The 17884-nt window shown below is 41.7% G+C and overlaps 1 protein-coding gene across 2 annotated transcripts; it reads left to right on the forward strand.

Moving 5' to 3' along the window:
- Nucleotides 1-93: 93 nt before the first annotated feature.
- LOC120307910 (RING finger protein 11-like) lies at nt 94-17454 on the forward strand. Of its 2 annotated transcripts, XM_039343172.1 has the most exons (4): nt 94-316; nt 6424-6593; nt 11962-12061; nt 14041-14172. In XM_039343172.1, the coding sequence occupies exons 1-4, from the start codon at nt 191-193 to the stop codon at nt 14125-14127; spliced, it is 483 nt and encodes a 160-aa protein (XP_039199106.1). In that variant the 5' UTR covers nt 94-190; the 3' UTR covers nt 14128-14172. The 2 variants fall into 2 exon arrangements, with proteins under 2 accessions (XP_039199106.1, XP_039199115.1); XM_039343181.1 differs by lacking the exon at nt 11962-12061 and having other exon boundaries at nt 103-316; nt 14041-17454.
- Nucleotides 17455-17884: the final 430 nt, after the last annotated feature.

Consider the following 17884-nt stretch of genomic DNA (forward strand, 5'->3'; position numbering starts at 1 on the left):
GTCTCACTCTCCACCCTCGAGAGAACGAGTTCTTTGGTATTGCGCAAGCGCAGACTCCCGGAGCTGAGAACTACAATTCCCGTCATGCTAAGCGAGGCCCCCTTCCCCTGCCGCCACTCCCCCCTCCCTCTAGAGCTGGTAGACGGAGGTTAGCCGGGCCGGTCCCGGCAGTGGCCCGGAGCGGGCGGGCATGGGGGGTTGCCTCTCCTCGCAGGCAGCTGATGATCTGTCGCTACTCAACGATTCTACCGGCGATGGGGCGAGTCTTGGGCCTGGAGACCCACCCCCCCTTCCTGCCCCGCCGCCTCCCGACCAGGTACCGCGTGGGGTGGGGAAGGGAGCCACGAAGCCCTGGGGCTGATGATGCTCCCATGCTCTCGCCAGTTGTGGTCAGCTTTGAGTAGCCCGCGAGGGGCTGGCGTGCAGACGAGAGGGAGGAATTCGGGTAACATTCGGGAAAGTCGCGACTCGGGGGCAAGTAACGCGAGATGGACTGGGGGTGGCCGGAGCCATGATGGAGAACTTGACTCGGTCCACACTTCAACTAGACCGTAGGACATAAGGACAGGTGTTGCTGCAGTGTTGACCCTCTGTTTATTCCGCAGATGCTACAAGGATGAATTCATTTAGTGAGGACCGGCTTTGTTGCAAAGTATTGACCATGGCTTGGAAACATGGTTTTAAACTTCGGGTGGCTCTAGAGGAGGTTTTTCTTATGCAGTTGTTGTTCTACCTTGTTTCTGAAAATTTAGACTCCAGAAAATGACGTCTGCTTGTTGTAACCTTCCTGTGTTTTCTCATTACTTCCTGTTTTTCCCCCTTATTATGGAATACCTTTTAAGGACAAAAATATAAAATATCACCTGCACAATACTGTTTTTATGCTACAAACCATCAATGTGGTAGCTCCCTTGGTTGAAGAGAAGACTATTGCCTTGTTAACATTTGGGCTGCTGTGGGTATAGGCCAGTCTATATTTGGACTCTTGTAATTACTCTTCCCGATCAGAAAAAGAAATCCTATGAAACATAAATTAATGGAATTAAGCTAAGTCATGGTCAATAGTCTAAATAAAGAACTAGGAACTATCATTCAGCTATGAAAAAACAGTAACTTACTACAAGAAATGGGAAATGGAAAGTTGTTGGGGTAATTTATTAGAGAATGTAATGGGTTTGCAGTGGGGACTTCCAGACAAAGTCTACCTAGTACTATGAAGCAAAGGAATTGTGCAATCATTTTGTCTTTTATTTTTTAATATATTGTATGTATAAGGAAAAAAGGAAGTAGAAAACACAGGAAATCCAAAGGTGCTTTTTCAAAAGGCAACTGGACTTTGTTTTTCCTTGAACATGTTTCCCTTCTCATCCAAGAAGCTTCTTCAGTTCTATTCAGTTTTGGATGAGAAGCAAAACATCTTCAAGGAAAAACAAAGTCCAGTTGTCTTTTGAAAAAGCACTTTTGGAACAACCACAAGCTGGACGACAGACTTTCTGCAGACAAAACACAGAAAAGTTACCCAAAAAAGCTGTTATTGGATTTCCTGTAACATCATGAATGAGACAGGAAGAAAGACAACAAATGTGCCTGTGGGTACATTCTGTAGGAGAAACCAAAAATCAAATGTCTCTTAATCCATGAACAGTTTGGTTCATGACTTTTCTTTAGCGCTGGGAGACTCAGCTCTAAAAAACTAAGCTCTTTACAGTTTAAAATGTAAAGTATGAAAGTGAGAGGCGTGACTGCAACTGCATCAATATATATTGCTCGCAAACCTAGGTTAACATATCAAATGGTCTGCACTGAAACAACTCATAATCAGCATAAAATACTCAACATGCTGGCTGTATATGGGATATTGTGGAAGTATAAAACACCATAAAAAATCTGCCTTGGAGGAAGAAGGGAAGTAAAGGAACAACTCCATTAACTTTACTGTCTTGTTGAGTGAAAGTATTTAATCTTTTTCATCTATGGAGGGAAAGCTTTTTACTTAAAATTATATGTGGAGATGTAGGTATCCAGGGTATGAGAAAGAATGGGAATAGATTAGGTCATTTCATTCAAATTAAGATATACCTTTCTGTCACCATTATTCCCTTATACATGGTATTTGGAGGCATGATGCCTCTGCCCCAATGTTGAATTTTCATAAAAACTCCTTCATGAATCAATCCCCTTTAAAAAGTACCCAAGCTAGTGGTTGTGTCACCTTCTACAAATTATATATTATATGAAATATTTGTTTTTTTCTGTCTACATCTCTTTCATGTCAGCAGCATTGGATAACTCCTAAATGGTGTCTCAAAGATGCTTTTTTCACAAGGCAACTGGACTTTCTTGTTTTTTCTTTGAAGACGTTTCACTTCTCATCCAATTCAGAGCTGAAGAAGCTTCTTGGATGAGAAATGAAACACCTTCAAAGAAAAAACAAGAAAATCCAGTTGCCTCTTGAAAAAAAGCATCTTTGGGATAACTATGACCTGGATGACTGAGAATCTCCATAGACACTCCCAAATGGTGCTACCTTGAAAAATGGACAAAAATCTCTGTTTTTCTGTTTACCATTTGTGGTTTTATTTTCTTCAGTCATGTGCTCAGTTGCTCCCTAAAGTTCTAGCTTTTTGTTTTTTGCAAGGAAGATGTTAGAACCCCTCATTTTATAAAATTAATTTCATTGCTACATTGCCTTTCATATACTAGCTCGGGATAGCGTATATAAGGCTCCAGCCTCCTACGGTATTATTCTCTATAGCCACAATCCTGTGAGGTAAGTTGAGTTGAGAATGACTGTCCCAATGTCCCCCAGCGAACAGTTTCTGACTACAGGTAATCCTCAACTTACAATTGGACGCTTAATAACTATTTGAAATTATGATGGGCCTGGAGTGGGTGCCTTGTGGCCCATAAAGCACTTCTGGCTGTTGTAAAATGTGCCGTCCCACCACAGCCCTATGGTCACATGACCACATTACACAGGCTTGCCTGTGGTCATATGACTATGATTTGCAATTATTCCTGGTTTCTGGCAGTTTTTGCAAAACAAGTGCACTTACTGCCACTCTGTTCACTTAACCACCACCACAAAATATTTATAAAATCAAATCTGGTTATGTGGGTGCTTCAACTTATTGCCATAATGAATTGTGCCTGGTATTCTGGTCTCAGTTGTGGTTGTAAGTCAAGCCCTACCTACACTATGTATTTTTTCTAGTTTTATTATATACTGTACATCTCAAAATGTCAGACAGAACTCTTCATGGTATGCCAGAAATAAACAGAAACAGGTATTACAATGTTGGCAGTTTTATTTTCAGTCCATTCCATAATGATCTCTAGCACTAAATTTTAACCTTCATAGCTTCAAACCCTGAATCAACACTAGTCGACAACTGTCCATTTCTTTCTAATTACAGATATCACAACCTGCACTGCATATATATGCAGTTAGATTTTTTTGCCCTAACGTTCATTAATTTATACTTAGATAAATTGTGAACTACATTAGTCATTTTGCTGCCCAATCACTCCATTTAAAAAGGTTCTTCTGGACTTCTTCCCTTTTAGTTTTTATTGCCCTGAATATTTCTGCATCATTTCCTCTCCTCTAAATAATGATCATTTATGGACAAGTTTAAAACTATCAGGACCTTGAGGGATCTACTTTTTTATTTCTGCCCTTTGGAAGTCAATAAATAAGAAAAGAGCTGGAAGGGACCTTGGAGCTCTTCTAGCCTAACCCCTTGCTCAAGCAGGAGACCCTATACCAGTGGTGGCGAACCTATGGCACGGGTGCCAGAGGTGGCACTGGGAGCCCTCTCTGTGGGCACACATGCCGTTGCCCCAGCCTTGCCTCCCCCCGCGATCCCCTCCTCACCAGCAGCCTCCCTGGAGGAGAGTCACCCCCAAGCATGGCCCACGTGGAGCAGCGCAGCCAAAGACATGGCCGCCAGGCAGCGTAGACAAGACTCTAGCCTCACGCCCCATCGCACAGTTGATGCTGAGCGCGGGCAGAGGGCGTGGCCGCCATGACGCTGCTGGGTTACCTGAGTGATCTGCGGCGGGCCCTGGAGGTGGTGAGTGGCCCCGCAGGCAGGTGGGGTGGGGGCGGGACGGGGTGGAGCTGTGGCAGGGCCAGTTTTTGGGTACTCAGTCTCTAAAAGGTTTGCCATCACTGCCCTATACCACAGGTGTAAAACTTGCCACATTGCTGCATTGCTGGAGGTGGGACTGGCTCAGCCTCTGCATGATGCAACCGGCCCATGGGCCGGCAGTTTGACACCCCTGCCCTATACCATTTCAGACAGGTGGCTGTCCAGTCTTTTCTTAAAAACCTCCAGTGATGAAGCACTTAGAACTTCTGAAGACTTCTGGTTAATTGTCCTCGCCGTTAGGAAGTCCTCATCTCATTATTTCTAAATTTACCCAAGAGCTTTTGATGAGGATCTCTTATCAAATTTGAATTGCAAGTTAAATTGGATAGACGGAAACTGGAATGTAACCATGCTACAAAAACGCTATCAGGGATTGTTTGCTAAAGCAAATAAAGATCTGAAGCATGTGTTATGCTTCCAGCCTATTTTTGTTAAATATGCATACCCTGTTCTTTGTGAATGGTTAGAAAACAAATCCTTTAGATTTCATGTCCCACTATATCTGTTCAGAGATTACCTAGCATACATTGATTGGTGTCACTCTTTGAATAGTTGTCTCAGCTGCCTCTGATTTCTATTACTTGTGTATGAAAACACAAGAGATTTTAGAGCAATTACATTTTTCTTTTACCTTTTCACAAGCTGTTGCACGTGCAGGCTACTTTTTTTCCAAAGGGGAGTTGCTGTTTTATAGAAGAAGAAAAGACAGGGAAGACTGAGAAATAGAGAATAGTTTTTTGTGTTACTACAGACTTGACTGAAATTGGCTACAATACTGGTTCTCTCAACCTTTTCTTCACCACAGACTCCTTTTAAATACCTTTTGTGGCCACAGACCATGACCATGGACCACCAAGACTTAAGATTTAAATCATAACATTTCTTCAAGCTTTCACAGACCTACTGCGATGATATTGTGGCCCCCTACAATGTACTGGGTTACAGTACATGTTAATTCATGGTTATCTGATTCACAGCTTACTCAATTGACTAGATTCATACAATACACTGAATCATTCATTTAATTATGGGTCATGTTCATATAACATCTTATGCCAAAAACTAACTATCCTCTTTAACCAAGGTATGAACAATTTGTGCAGTAAGTAGCAGGGAATGGAATAAAGCGATAACTCCCTTTACATTGTTTATGGTGGATGTTTAAAAAGAGACTGTACATGTGAGTAAGGATTTTACAAGGACAATTCAACATTCAGCTGAAATAAATAGGCAGAGATTAATAAAGACTGATGTTTAAAAAGACCAAAAACAAGCCAGCTGTATGGAATTCATTATTGCATAATTGTACAGCATAGATTGCTTTTTTAAAAAATAAATAACATTTTATGATCCCAGGGGTTCAAATGCAGCGGTTGTGTATGTCAGCCTTTTCCAGCTTGTTACCTTCCATAATTATTAGGCTATGTCTCCCATTATTCCCCAAGCCATGCTGACTAGTATTTGTGGAAGCTATGTTCCCATATGTTGAGAAGACATCAAGTTACATGTACCACATGTTGACTGCTAGTGTATAGTTGCTTCTGATATTCTTACTGTGTAAATTTTAATTAGTAATTATTGGACAAATTACAAAATTAAGCTGAATGTTGACTTCAACCAGCATTGTAATTCTTGGATCCTCCTGAAATTCTGAATGGAGCAGTGCTACTTAGGATTTCTGTGTACGATACAGAAAATTCTGTGCATGTTTGTTACCTAATTTGCCTCATAAGTTCAAAATAAAGTGATTCAGGAGAAATGCACTTATTAATACTGGAAAGAAATTGGGAAATTATCTTTGTATGCTAATAAAATCAAAATGTTTGCTCTAAATGCAAGACTAGAAAACAAGTAGGGGATCCACTCATTAGTGGTGAATTAATGGTTTGCATGGTTCATAACGGATGTGTGTACTGTAGAAAAAAAGGAGCTTCTGTGACATTTGAAACAGCTGACTGATCCTGTAGAAAAGCTTCAGACGCTCATTAGAAAACTTATTTTAGCCCATCTGGCATACCACAATATTATCTTACAGTCCAGTCCTCTTGTGTCAAAACAATAAATAGCTGTATGTGTCAGTGTAGGATTTCTCTGGATTGTTTTCATTTGTTAGAGTGGGCGCATGTTAAAGGAGTGAGTATTTTAAATTTTCTAGCAATCTGAGAGAAATGGGAATTGTTGCTTGTATTATGATGTGTAATTATGAATCCATGTAACGTTACTTATGAGAATAGTAAATGTTCAGCCACACTGTTGTCTGACTTTCTAGGATCACACTGCAATTCCAGTGTATCATCCAACGCCTAGCCAGGCACGTCTTGCCACACAACTAACAGAAGAGGAGCAAATCCGGATAGCTCAAAGGATTGGACTAATTCAGCACCTTCCTAAAGGAATATTTGATCCAGGCTCAGAGCCATCAGAAAAGAAAATCAAAGAGTATGTTTCCATGCACAATGCTTTAAATGTACCTTGTAAAGTCAGAACAAACCTTGAAAGTATTATAGTGATTAACTGCTAATGAATGCAAAAATATCCTTTAGAATTTATTGACTTTACGCAGAAATGGCTCTCCAAAATGCAACAATTTATTTACAATATTTATATAGCTGTTCATCTCAACCAAAGCAACTTTGGGCAGCTTACAAACTTTTCCTCCTTTGTTTTTTTAAGAAAACATTACTGCTGCCCTAAAGAAAAACTGTACTTAACATAGGCATTCTGCTAGATAACAGAGGATATGATGCGTTGTGCATCTTTCCAGACATTGTACTTAAGTCTCTTGAATCTATTCCCAAAGTCATCAACACAGCAGTGCTTTATTAGAGGTCTTATGCTAAACTCTTAATAAACTATTAATTACAGGTAATTCTCAATTAGTGATCACAATTGGGAGTGGCAACTTCATAAGTAAGCTTGCAGTTGCAAGCAGTTGCAATGGGCTTACATTACTTTTCATTTGGTCATTAAGCAAATCAACCCAGTCTTAAGCAACCCCCTGAGCAGGGGGTTGGACTAGATGACCTCCAAGGTCCCTTCCAACTTTACTACTATTACTATCACATGACCACAACTTCAATTTTACCTCCGTATTCTCCATTAACTCTATTTGTGAGAAGCCAGTTGTGAAGCAAGTGAATGCTGATCATGTGATCACGGTACATTGTAATGGTCAATAATGCATGCCGATGAGAAAGTGTCCCCATAGTGATCATGTCACCATGGGACATTATGACAGTCATAAATACAAGGATTGATCAAAAAGCTGTTTTTTACATCATTATACTTTTGAATGTTGACTAAACAAGGTAGGTAAGGTAAGTGACAACTACCTGTAATGAGCTGCATGTTTCTGAACTTTCTCTGTTAAATTTGTTGGAGTATAATTCTCATCATGGACAGTCAAAATGATCCAGAAATTTGAACTGTGCTTTTTTGCAGAACAGTATTTGTTTCAGAATCTCAGTATTACTGAGAACGTGAAGGAAAATTTGATGATGGTATATTTGAAGTGGGAAAAAAAGTCATTACTACTTTTATACATACATTAGCTTTGATTTCTTAGATATGAGTATACAGTAAGGTATGTTTTTTTAAAGCTAGAATATATTAACTATGACAATAGGGACTGGGATTGGACATTGCCAAATGACATCATAAGGCATGACTTCATGTGACTTAACAACAGTTGCGCCAATCCCAGTTGCCGCTGTCAAGCAAATCCTGCATAGTCACAGCATCCCGTGGTCATGGGAACATCTCTTGCCAACTTTCCCATTGACTTTGCATGAATTGTGATCACATGACCAGGGGGACACTGCAATGGCTGCAATTATGAGGCTCCATTTGTTCAGCAAAGTCATAATTTTGAACACTCACTAAATAAGTGGCTATTCAGTGAAGATTATCTATAAAGCAACAGGTTTTGTTCTTAGTTGCTGAAGATGATGCTCATAGCATAGGCAAAGCAAGTAGTTCTCACTTAGTGACTGCCTCATTCATGGTTACACAATTATGAAAAAGTAATGACCAATCCTCACATTTACAACCTTTGTGGGTCTGTAAAACAAAGGAAAGCTGAACCAATGTCATAAGCATAGTTGTGGTTTCACTCATTTAATGCCTGAGTTGCCAGCCCTAATTGTTTGTTATCTTACATTAGAATATTTCCTAATATACAAGAACCTGTTGTAGCATTATTTACACTTCCCAGTCAGGCTGTCTCATTGGAAATGCCTCAGACTGTATACAGGAAGAACAAATTCAAGTTCAAAGCACTAGTCTTTGGACTGGCCTTAGTATCCAGAGTATTTACTAGAGCAGCTATGTTAAACACAAGGCCCGGGGGCCGGATGCGGTCCGCAAAGTGGTTTAATGTGGCCCACGAAGCCATCCTGGAAACAGTGAGGGAATGGCCCCCACTGCCTTGGCCTGGCCCAGGCCGGCCGGGAGCCAATGTACAGTTTTACATTACATCTATACTGAAACGCATTCAGTCTTAGCTCCACAAGGCCATCTGGAAACAGCGAGGAACCAGCCCCTGGGTGTATGCTGGGGAGGTGTCACCCTTTATGAGGAATGAAGAAATGGACCATGCCTTGGCGCTTACCCCGGTCCCACCCCCTTCTGCCAGAAACCCTCAGATCTGTCCCACTCCTGCCCAGGCCCCCATAGGCACCCTTGACGTGAACGATGTAGAGATGGCCATGCCCACCCAGTAGGCCACATCCACTCTATGGCCACCAGTAGGCTGCACCCACCTTGGCCACCCCCCCCCCAGGGCAACCGCAATGCTGATGCGGCCCTCAATGAAATTGAGTTTGACACCCCTGTACTAGAGAGATGGCAATGATGGTCCATCATTTTATCTTAGAATGAATTGTTTATCAGAGTACCTTCTGTAGAGAAACCAATTAACAGCCTGATATTGATGCTTTGAAATCATGAGCATGATTTCATGGTGAATTTCTCTAAGACAGCGGTTCTCAACCTGTGGGTCGCGACCTTTTTGGGGGTCAAACGATGCTTTCACAGGGGTCGCCTAAGAACATTGGGAAACACATATTTCCGATGGTCTTAGGAACCCAGACACCGCTCTTCTATCCGGCTGCCGCCACCTTCCTCCTCCGCCGGCTCCTCCACCTCCAGGATGCCCTTTTCCTCCAACAGTGCCTGCTCCTACCGCCGCAGTGCCATCCCGTGGCAGCCATGCTGACTCCCAGCTGCTTGCCAGAAGCTGGGCTAACTTCCAGCTGATTCCCAGGAGCCTGGCTGACAAGCGGAGGCTGGGCTGACTCCCAGCTGACGTGCACATGCCGGGCCGACTCTCAGCTGGCTGTCGGGAGCCGGGCGGTGTGTAGTGGCCCTGCCAGTTCCCCACCGACGTCCGGACGCTGACCTGACTCCCAGCTGACTGTTGGAAGTCGGGCAATGCTCATGGGGGACACGTGCCCCTGACGCCGCCCCGGACCGGCTCAGCTGCGTGGGTGGCCAAGCTGAGCTGGGTCTGGGCTGCCGCTGGGCTGCTCCGCCGCTGCTGCCTGGTTACCCCATGCCTCCTGGTTGCCTGGCCGCGCTCTGCGCCCGGCCACCGTCCATGCCACGCCGGAGCTTCCCCCGTGCTGCCCGGCCCACCTCTTTCACCGTTGGAGGCCACCTCGGCCCTCTGGCGCCCGGCGCAGCCCTGGGGCTAGCGGGCAGGAGCGACTCCTTCCCGGCTCGCCAGCCTCCTGGCCTCGGAAGCAGCCAGGCGGCGGGGAAGAGAGCGATGCCAGCATGTGCGTCGAAGGCCAGCCGGATGGGCCAGGAGGGGAGAAGCGGCACCTTACAAGCGGGAGCTGGCGCTCCAGCTGCGCCCCTCTCACATGTGACGAGTCGGGGAAGGGTCGTGGCGATGAAGGGCTGCGCGGCGTGGAAAGGGGCTTCCATGATCCCGCCGCTGCAATGGCGCTCAGGAGGCTAGAGGGGCGGGCAGATCCCGGGGGGGCAGGTGGGAGAGGGGAAGAGGTGCCAGGATGAGGATGGGGAGCTCCAGACTACCATCCCCAGCAGCCCTAAAAAGCACTGGAAGAGTGGGGAATGCTGGGAGTTGCAGTTCATCACCATCTGGGAAAACATGCCTCTCCAAAGATCCATCCTTGCTTCCTTCCTTCCATCTCCTTCCCTTCCCCTTCAATCTCTCCTTCGTTCCTTCCTTCCTTCCTTCCTTCCTTCCTTCCTTCCTTCCTTCCTTCCTTCCCCCTTCAATCTTCCTTCCTTCCTTCCATCTCCATCCCTTCCCCTTCAATCTCTCTCCTTCCTTCCTTCCTTCCTTCCTTCCTTCCTTCCTTCCTTCCTTCCTTCCTTCCTTCCTTCCTTCCTTCCTTCCTTCCTTCCTTCCTTCCCCATTCAGTCTCCTTTCTTCTTCATCTCCTTCCTTTCCCCTTCACTTCCTTCCCTCTCCATCTCCATCCCTTCCCCTTCAATCTCTTTCTCCTTCCTTCCTTCCTTTCCCCTTCAATCTCCTTCCTTCTCCATCTCCTTCCTTTCCCCTTCAATCTTCCTTCCTTCCTTCCCCTTCCCTCCCTCCCAGCATTTTTGAGCAAGGAAGAGTAAGCTTTTCCAGCCAGCATTGCTATATTGTTTTTGTGATTAATCACTATGCTTTAATTATGTTCAATTCGTAACAATGAAAATACACCCTGCATATCAGATATTTACATTATGATTCAAAACAGTAGCAAAATTACAGTTATGAAGTAACAACGGAAATAATTTTATGGTTGGGGGTCACCACAACATGAGGAACTGTATTAAAGGGTCGTGGCATTAGGAAGGTTGAGAACCACTAAGAGCTCATTTATATTATTAAAGCAGATCACAATCAGCAGGAGGGAGAGAAAATACTTGTCTCAGGAGAACACCCTCAAGGCTTGAAAAGTGTAAGGCAGTGGTTCTCAACCTTTCTAATGCCACGACCCCATAATACAGTTCCCCATGTTGTGGTGACCCCCAACCACTTATACATCACCGGGTGCCAGGGGCGTGGCCAAAGAAAAGGGGGAAAAAATGGCGGATAGCCTTGTTTGGCGACCCCCGTGAAATGGTCGTTCGACCCCAAATGGGGTCCCGACCCACAGGTTGAGAACCACTGGTGTAAGGGCTAACCTGTAAAAGGGCAACTCTCAGGATGCTGGCAAGATTACAAGGATAATAAACTCTTGATTCAGTACCATAGGCCCAATTCCATTCCAGATCACTCCAGTAGTTCCTTCCAGCCTAGACACAGTCCCATCTGCACAAGACAATGCCAAGCAAGGTAACCCAATCATTGCATTGGTGGCTAATCATAAATTGGCAGAGGGAAAGCCATTTGGCTTTCTGATCAAATCATCAACAGAAACTATCCTAATGAGGTGGGGAGCCTAACTCCCAAATAAGTTAATGCAGGAATTATGGCCCGATCATAGTTTAGTATGGTCTACTAACAAATGGATTAAGATTGTAGGAATGCCTCTGAAGGCATTTTCACACTAGGTAAATTGTGTCATATGGATAGTGTTCTGAGCAAAGCCTATATAATCAGGTAGGATGGATAGAAATCATGGGGTTTCAGAGGAAGATGTACAGCTACTGTAATGATGTCAACAAATATATATCTATGTTCCATATCAGTAGAGATTACTAAACAGTAAAACCAATTCATCAGCGCTTGAATTAAGGGAAGTGGATCCTATACTGAGATATTTTACTACAGTTTACATGAAGATCCCCTTTAGGTGACCTGTTCATAACAACACACAAGTGAAATGTTCTTCCCAATTTTCAGAAAATGGAGCAGAGGATCAGTGTCCTACTGGTTTCATGATCAAAAAGGCTATCTATGTTTGATTGATATTGACAGAAAACTATCCAGAGTGATATTCAAGGTGAATATACACAAGGTATTGGGTAATTTTTATTCCATTCTGGCCCAGGAGATACAGATCTCCACCCAAAAGGGGATTAGTAATGATTGCATATGACATCTCTTGAAAACATGCTAGCATTTGAAGTTGACTACCTAGTCACAGACTGGCTACAATTTTGCATCAAGAAATTTAAAGGGAATCCAGTTACGATTAAATCTGTCAACTGATTTGGTATGCTTTTAATAGGTGATGTAAAATAGTTGTAGTAGCAACACAAATCATAGAAGTATAGAAATTCATACAAAGAGGGCCGAGAGAGGTTCTGCATATACTCTGTTAATTCAAAGTGTGCTGAAACTGGGTTCCTGTTACATGCCTAAAGTCAGTTCCAAATTTCACCAGGCATAAAAAAACTACCTGTTTTTTTTTGCCCCAGACCTTTCCATTCCTAGAGGACTAACCAACACAAAACATCAATAGAAAAAAAAATGTGCCTCTTTGTTGAACTGTTGAATCCTTGGTGATCTCTCAGCTTTCTTGCAGACATTTCATTACCTGACTAGGTAACATCAGTCCTAGTGAGACTGAGGTTTACATCTGTTCATATATAGTAGCAGCCCTGCCAGTGTTGGCGGGTGTATGATGATAGGTAGGACAGACAGGCAAAAGACTAACAGAGCACATCTGTGAATACCAACTAGAGCAGTCAGAAGACAGTGAAAAATCCTTAATCTCACAACACATTACCAAACTCAGCCATAGCTTCAATTGAGAAACTGAGCATTCTAGATCAGGGGTCCCCAACCCCCGGTCCATGGACCAGTACCGGGCCATGGCATGCCAGCAACCAGTCCACACAAACAAGCAAAGCCCCATTCACAGAAAAAGCTCTCTCCGTGGAACCAGTCCCAGGTGCCCCAAAGGTTGGGGACCTCTGTTCTAGATCAAAAACTCTAAGGAATTCCTGGAAGCTTGGTATTCTGATAAATTTCTGGAGCCTTGGTATTCAGCCATAAGTAGACATGTAGGGATAAACCACTTTTACCCACCAATCCAAAGAGGCATTAAAAAGGAAACAAAAAGACTAGAGCACATCCTTTTCAGCAACCAATACCCAAATAAGCAGAGATTAACACCAGACAAACAAGCAGAAAATAATACCCTAATTGAGGAACTACCAAGGAGAAAACCACACCTCCACTAACACTGGCAGGGCAAGCTATTGCACATAAATAAGGCAAACCCTACACTCCTAGCACTGATGATTTTACCTAGTGGGGTAGTGAAATATTTGGAAGTAAACAACCAAACTCGGACAGCAACACAAAAAATGTAGCTGTGTGCAGGAAAGGGCACTAAAAATATATCTTAAACATATTTTACTAGTAAGGAAGATTAATAATCAATTTGCTTCCTATAGATTAGGAATTCTGGAGAGACAAGTTAAACAATCCATCATCTAGTAAGCTAGAGTATATTGCTCTGGCATTTAAGCCAGAGTTGAGTGATACCTGCATCAACAGTGTTAATTGCTGTTTTGGATAGGACATTTGTGGTTCTTTGTGGTTATTATGACACTGATATGGAGAATGGGATGGGAGTAGATTAAACCAGTGATATTCTGATCTCCTGGCTAACAGAGTAAACTAGAAATCAGGAACCCTAATAACGTTAAAAATCTTCATTATTTATGTGTAATTTTTGTCAGTCTAGAACATGTTGCTTATACATGGAAGAAAGCAGCATAGTTCTTGCAAATTTCCACTTGGAAAAAATAATACAGGAGAACTTTCAAATATCATAAATTAAATTCAGTGCAGGAGGTTGATATTATACTTTAAAGTTAAGTGTAAGGCAAAACAATATAGCAACTAGTCTTTTACAGTTGTATTGAAATTTACCAAGCAGCAAATTGGGTAGGAAATAGAAGCAAGATGGCTGGGGAACCATCTTGCAACCTTTGTATTAGCATTCAGTTTCTCTTTTTACTTCTCTAGGTGTGTAATCTGTATGCTGGATTTTGTATATGGAGATCCCATCCGATTCCTGCCTTGTCTACACATCTACCATGTAAACTGCATTGATGACTGGCTGATGCGATCATTCACATGTCCTTCTTGCATGGAGCCAGTGGATGCTGCTCTGCTCTCCTCCTATGAGACTAACTGAGGTGGCTTTGGGTCCTGCTCTTGTTCATGCTTCCAGGCTGTTGATATATTGGGGGCCTGGGATGTGGGACATTATTTGCACAATTCTGGGTACACCAAAGGAACCGGTCCCAGCCCCTACGGACACATGCAGCCAGGCTGGCTGTATTAAAGGATGATTTGTGCCATATTTTGAGTGTTGCATCCAGGTTATGGGAGGGGGAAGGGTTGGAAGGAAACAGGGAATGGCAGAACTAAAACTTTCCTTCCACTCTACTCACAATTTAGTTTTGTAGAAAATCAAGATTCTTCTTTGACCCAATTATCTACCCTCATACTATTGTAAGTCCCTGTTAAGCTATTGAGTACAGTTGTAGGAAACTGTAGTGGAACTCTTACATGTTAATGATGCTGAAGATGATCTCTTAAGGTTTTACAAATTAAGAGAAATTCTAAGGCTATTATACCAGCTCTGGTCAGTTCATGGGGGAAAAACCCAGGCATTTTGTTTGGGCCACTATTGAAAATTCATCTATCAGTACAAATACGCAATGCAGAAAACAAGGCTTAGAAGCTAGTTAGCTACCTACCTAGGGTAGCTTGAAGCTGTAACATTTGCTAGGGAAGGAGACTGAACCTGTTCTTGTTGCTTTTGGAAGTGCTTCTTTTAAAAGATTGATGTTTTAGTTAAGAGAAAAGGATACTATTTCCTTGCTCCTTTTTTCTCCATCAAATAAGAATTTTATCTATTTTGAAGAATTGGATGATGCCTCTTCTCAAACCCCTGTAGGGCAAGCAGATTCTCCACCTAATGCTTACTCACCAGACTAGCAGAAAGTCACATAGATATAACAGATTTTGAAAGCAATAGTTTCACTCAATCTTCATTTGGGTGAAGTTCACTGAAAGGAGGAGGGATGGGCTAAGTGCAGATTATTTGTCACAATGTGAAATTTCTGCCTTTCTAGTATTTGGAAGCAGCGTTGACATTTAGATATATATGTATATAGCTTGTTTAAAGTGAGAAATATTTTTAAGGAAAGTTTACGATTCAGTATGGTAAGATCCTTTTAGATACTGGTTGTGAGTTAAAGCATCCATATATTCTAAAGAGTGAAGAAATGTTTATTTGTAGGCAATCTACTATTTGCTTAAAGATTTTGTCCCATAAGAACCTGTTTAAGGCAGGCTGTTATGATGATGCAGCAAAGCCAACACGTGAAAAGGCTTTTCTAAATCATATTGTTTATTGCCTTGCAAGTACAGAAATGTGAAAGTGCTTTTCTGATTATGTATTGTCCATAACAAAGATTTAGTGCTTGAAAGATTTAAAAAAACGGATGTACATTGCGTTGAAATGGAAAATAAATAGATTGTCAGCAGTGCCTTCTAAAGTACATACATTAGCCAAGATGACTGCAGAAAACTTTTCTATTAGTGAAAATGAGTAGAACCAGAGAATGAGGTACTCTGAATCAAGTTATCATTTCCCTTTTCCCTTTAATAAATTAGAAATTAGTTGCTATTTTTCCAATCAAGCATGATTCTATACAGCAGTAGGATCTGATATTGCTATTGTATGGTCCTTCAGAAGTTTTTGAATGGACCTTCCAGTAGACCTATGATATTGTAAGGAATCTTGGAAATTGCAATTTGGCAACAAGTCACATTGGGTTTGGGAATGAACTCACATCTGCTTTCTGAGCCATACTATACATCTTTTATTTGTTAATTCCAAAACTGGCAGGGAAGAAACAGCTCAATGCCCCAAATGATGATTTGGTCTTGAGAAGACAGTACAGAAAAAAATTAAGCAACAAACAGGGGCAGCCTAGAAATCAGTTTAAGGTAAAAATTATTAATTTGGAGGTTCCTTTGGATGATAGTAAGGGGCTACACGTCAGTATCTTATCCTCCCCTTTTATTCTGTTTTCTCATTCATGCAGCCATGATTCCCCCCCCCCACCCATGAAGCACACGGTGAAAGACCACAATGATTTCGAAGCAATATAGGCTTCATTTTCATCTTTTCAAATTGAATTGCTGTTGCTGATGAGAGTTATGTGGTTTATGTTTTCAAATAACAGTGCTTTGAAAGGGCAAATCCCATTAGATGTTAGCACTCAGTGGATTCCTCTTCATCTGCTCAGAGGGAGGTAAGGTTTTCCTTGCTCATGATACCATTTCTATGATTGAAGTGAATAGAATCCATATTTTAAAGCAACGATCTCCAACCTGTCTGGTTTCGTGGTCCAGTTGCGAAAGGGTCATGAACTAGTAGCAATCTGTGGGATAGGGGGTTGGGGACCCGTTTTAAAGTACATTTCTGTCTAAAAGCCCTTGCCCCATGTTATCTCATTCCTTGGTATCACCTGTATCTTCATTTTCAAGTTCACCACAAAAAAGTGGCAGAAGTAAAGATGGAACATACTATTTCAGTTACTAATATACTCTAGCCAGCATGCCTATTGTTTCACTGCTGTTTAGACATACTAGGATTGCTTCATGCAGACCACCAAAATCTGTATTTAATAAATCATAGTACTGAAGAAATTGGAAAATAACATGGCATATCTTTCAGGCCAAGCAAACTCCTATAGGGTACAATACTGTGCCCAACATTTCACTTCATCTATGAATTCTCTGAAGCCACTTAGAACATTGGAGCAGGCAATATATAAATGACTTAAAAAGTGGCATATCCACTTTTAAGACATTGGATTATTATCTCCAGTGTTGCATGTAAAGATATTTAAAGCCCCGTTTCCTTACTGGTTTGGAAAATCAAAAAGAAAAAGGGGGAGAAAAAATAGAAGTACAGGAAGATGGGTGCCTGCAATAAGGGACTATCACTTAAGGAGAAGTATCAATTATAACTTCTATTTTACATCCCAAAGAATCACTTGGCAAGGAAATTGCTCTATTTAATTTATAAAAAGATAAAATCCACAGAACAGAGGCACCTTCAATTCCATGTGGCTAATATGACTGATTAAGCCTAATAATATAACCCAAAATTGTAACTTTGATATGAAAATACCTTGGGCAGTAGAAATGAACTCATTTATGAATAGCAGTAATTGTTATTTAGTAAAAGATATGACATTTCAAAATACAAAGTACATGTAATAGTCAAAGTACGTTTGGAAAATATGAGCAATTGCTTATGTACTGTGAAAGGAACTGTTTTCATGTTCCACTTACTGTGCTTTTTACTTGCTCCATTAACTACTTATTTTTTTCAAAATATAATTCAGAAAAGGGCAAATGCATTGTTTTTTTCATTGTAACTGAAAGCAAACTACATTTTACTGGTTTATAGACAGAAGTGCCATTTTTTTCAATATGTAACTATAACTATGTTTATGCAATGTGGTAAGCTTTAACATGGATTGTCTCATTTGGGCTTAGCATAGTGCATGAACCTAGTAGTAGTTGCTATGCATGTGCAAACCACAACAATTTAGAAAAATTACTTTATGGATGTTCTGCACAATCACAATAAGAAAATTAATCCATTTTTCTTTTAACTTTACCATGCATATTCATGGAAAATAATTTAAGTGCAGACAACTCTTCATTTATCTTTCAATCTTCTGATAACTATTGATCACTATCACTTGTATTTAAAGAGTTATTACCCCATAAGCAAAGGGAAATCTGGATGCTATGGTTACACCTGCAGTAAACAGTT

This window comes from Crotalus tigris, unplaced genomic scaffold, assembly GCF_016545835.1.
Source record: "Crotalus tigris isolate CLP2741 ecotype Arizona unplaced genomic scaffold, ASM1654583v1 scf7180000017551.9496454, whole genome shotgun sequence".
Classification (NCBI taxonomy): Eukaryota; Metazoa; Chordata; class Lepidosauria; order Squamata; family Viperidae; genus Crotalus; species Crotalus tigris.

Excerpts from the sequence above, each read along its gene's own strand:
- LOC120307910 (XM_039343172.1), top strand. The coding sequence starts at position 191 with ATGGGGGGTTGCCTCTCCTCGCAGGCAGCTGATGATCTGTCGCTACTC. Across the intron at positions 6,594-11,961 it reads TCAGAAAAGAAAATCAAAGA|AAAATGGAGCAGAGGATCAG; the intron begins GTATGTTTCCAT and ends CCCAATTTTCAG. Across the intron at positions 12,062-14,040 it reads TATCCAGAGTGATATTCAAG|GTGTGTAATCTGTATGCTGG; the intron begins GTGAATATACAC and ends TTACTTCTCTAG.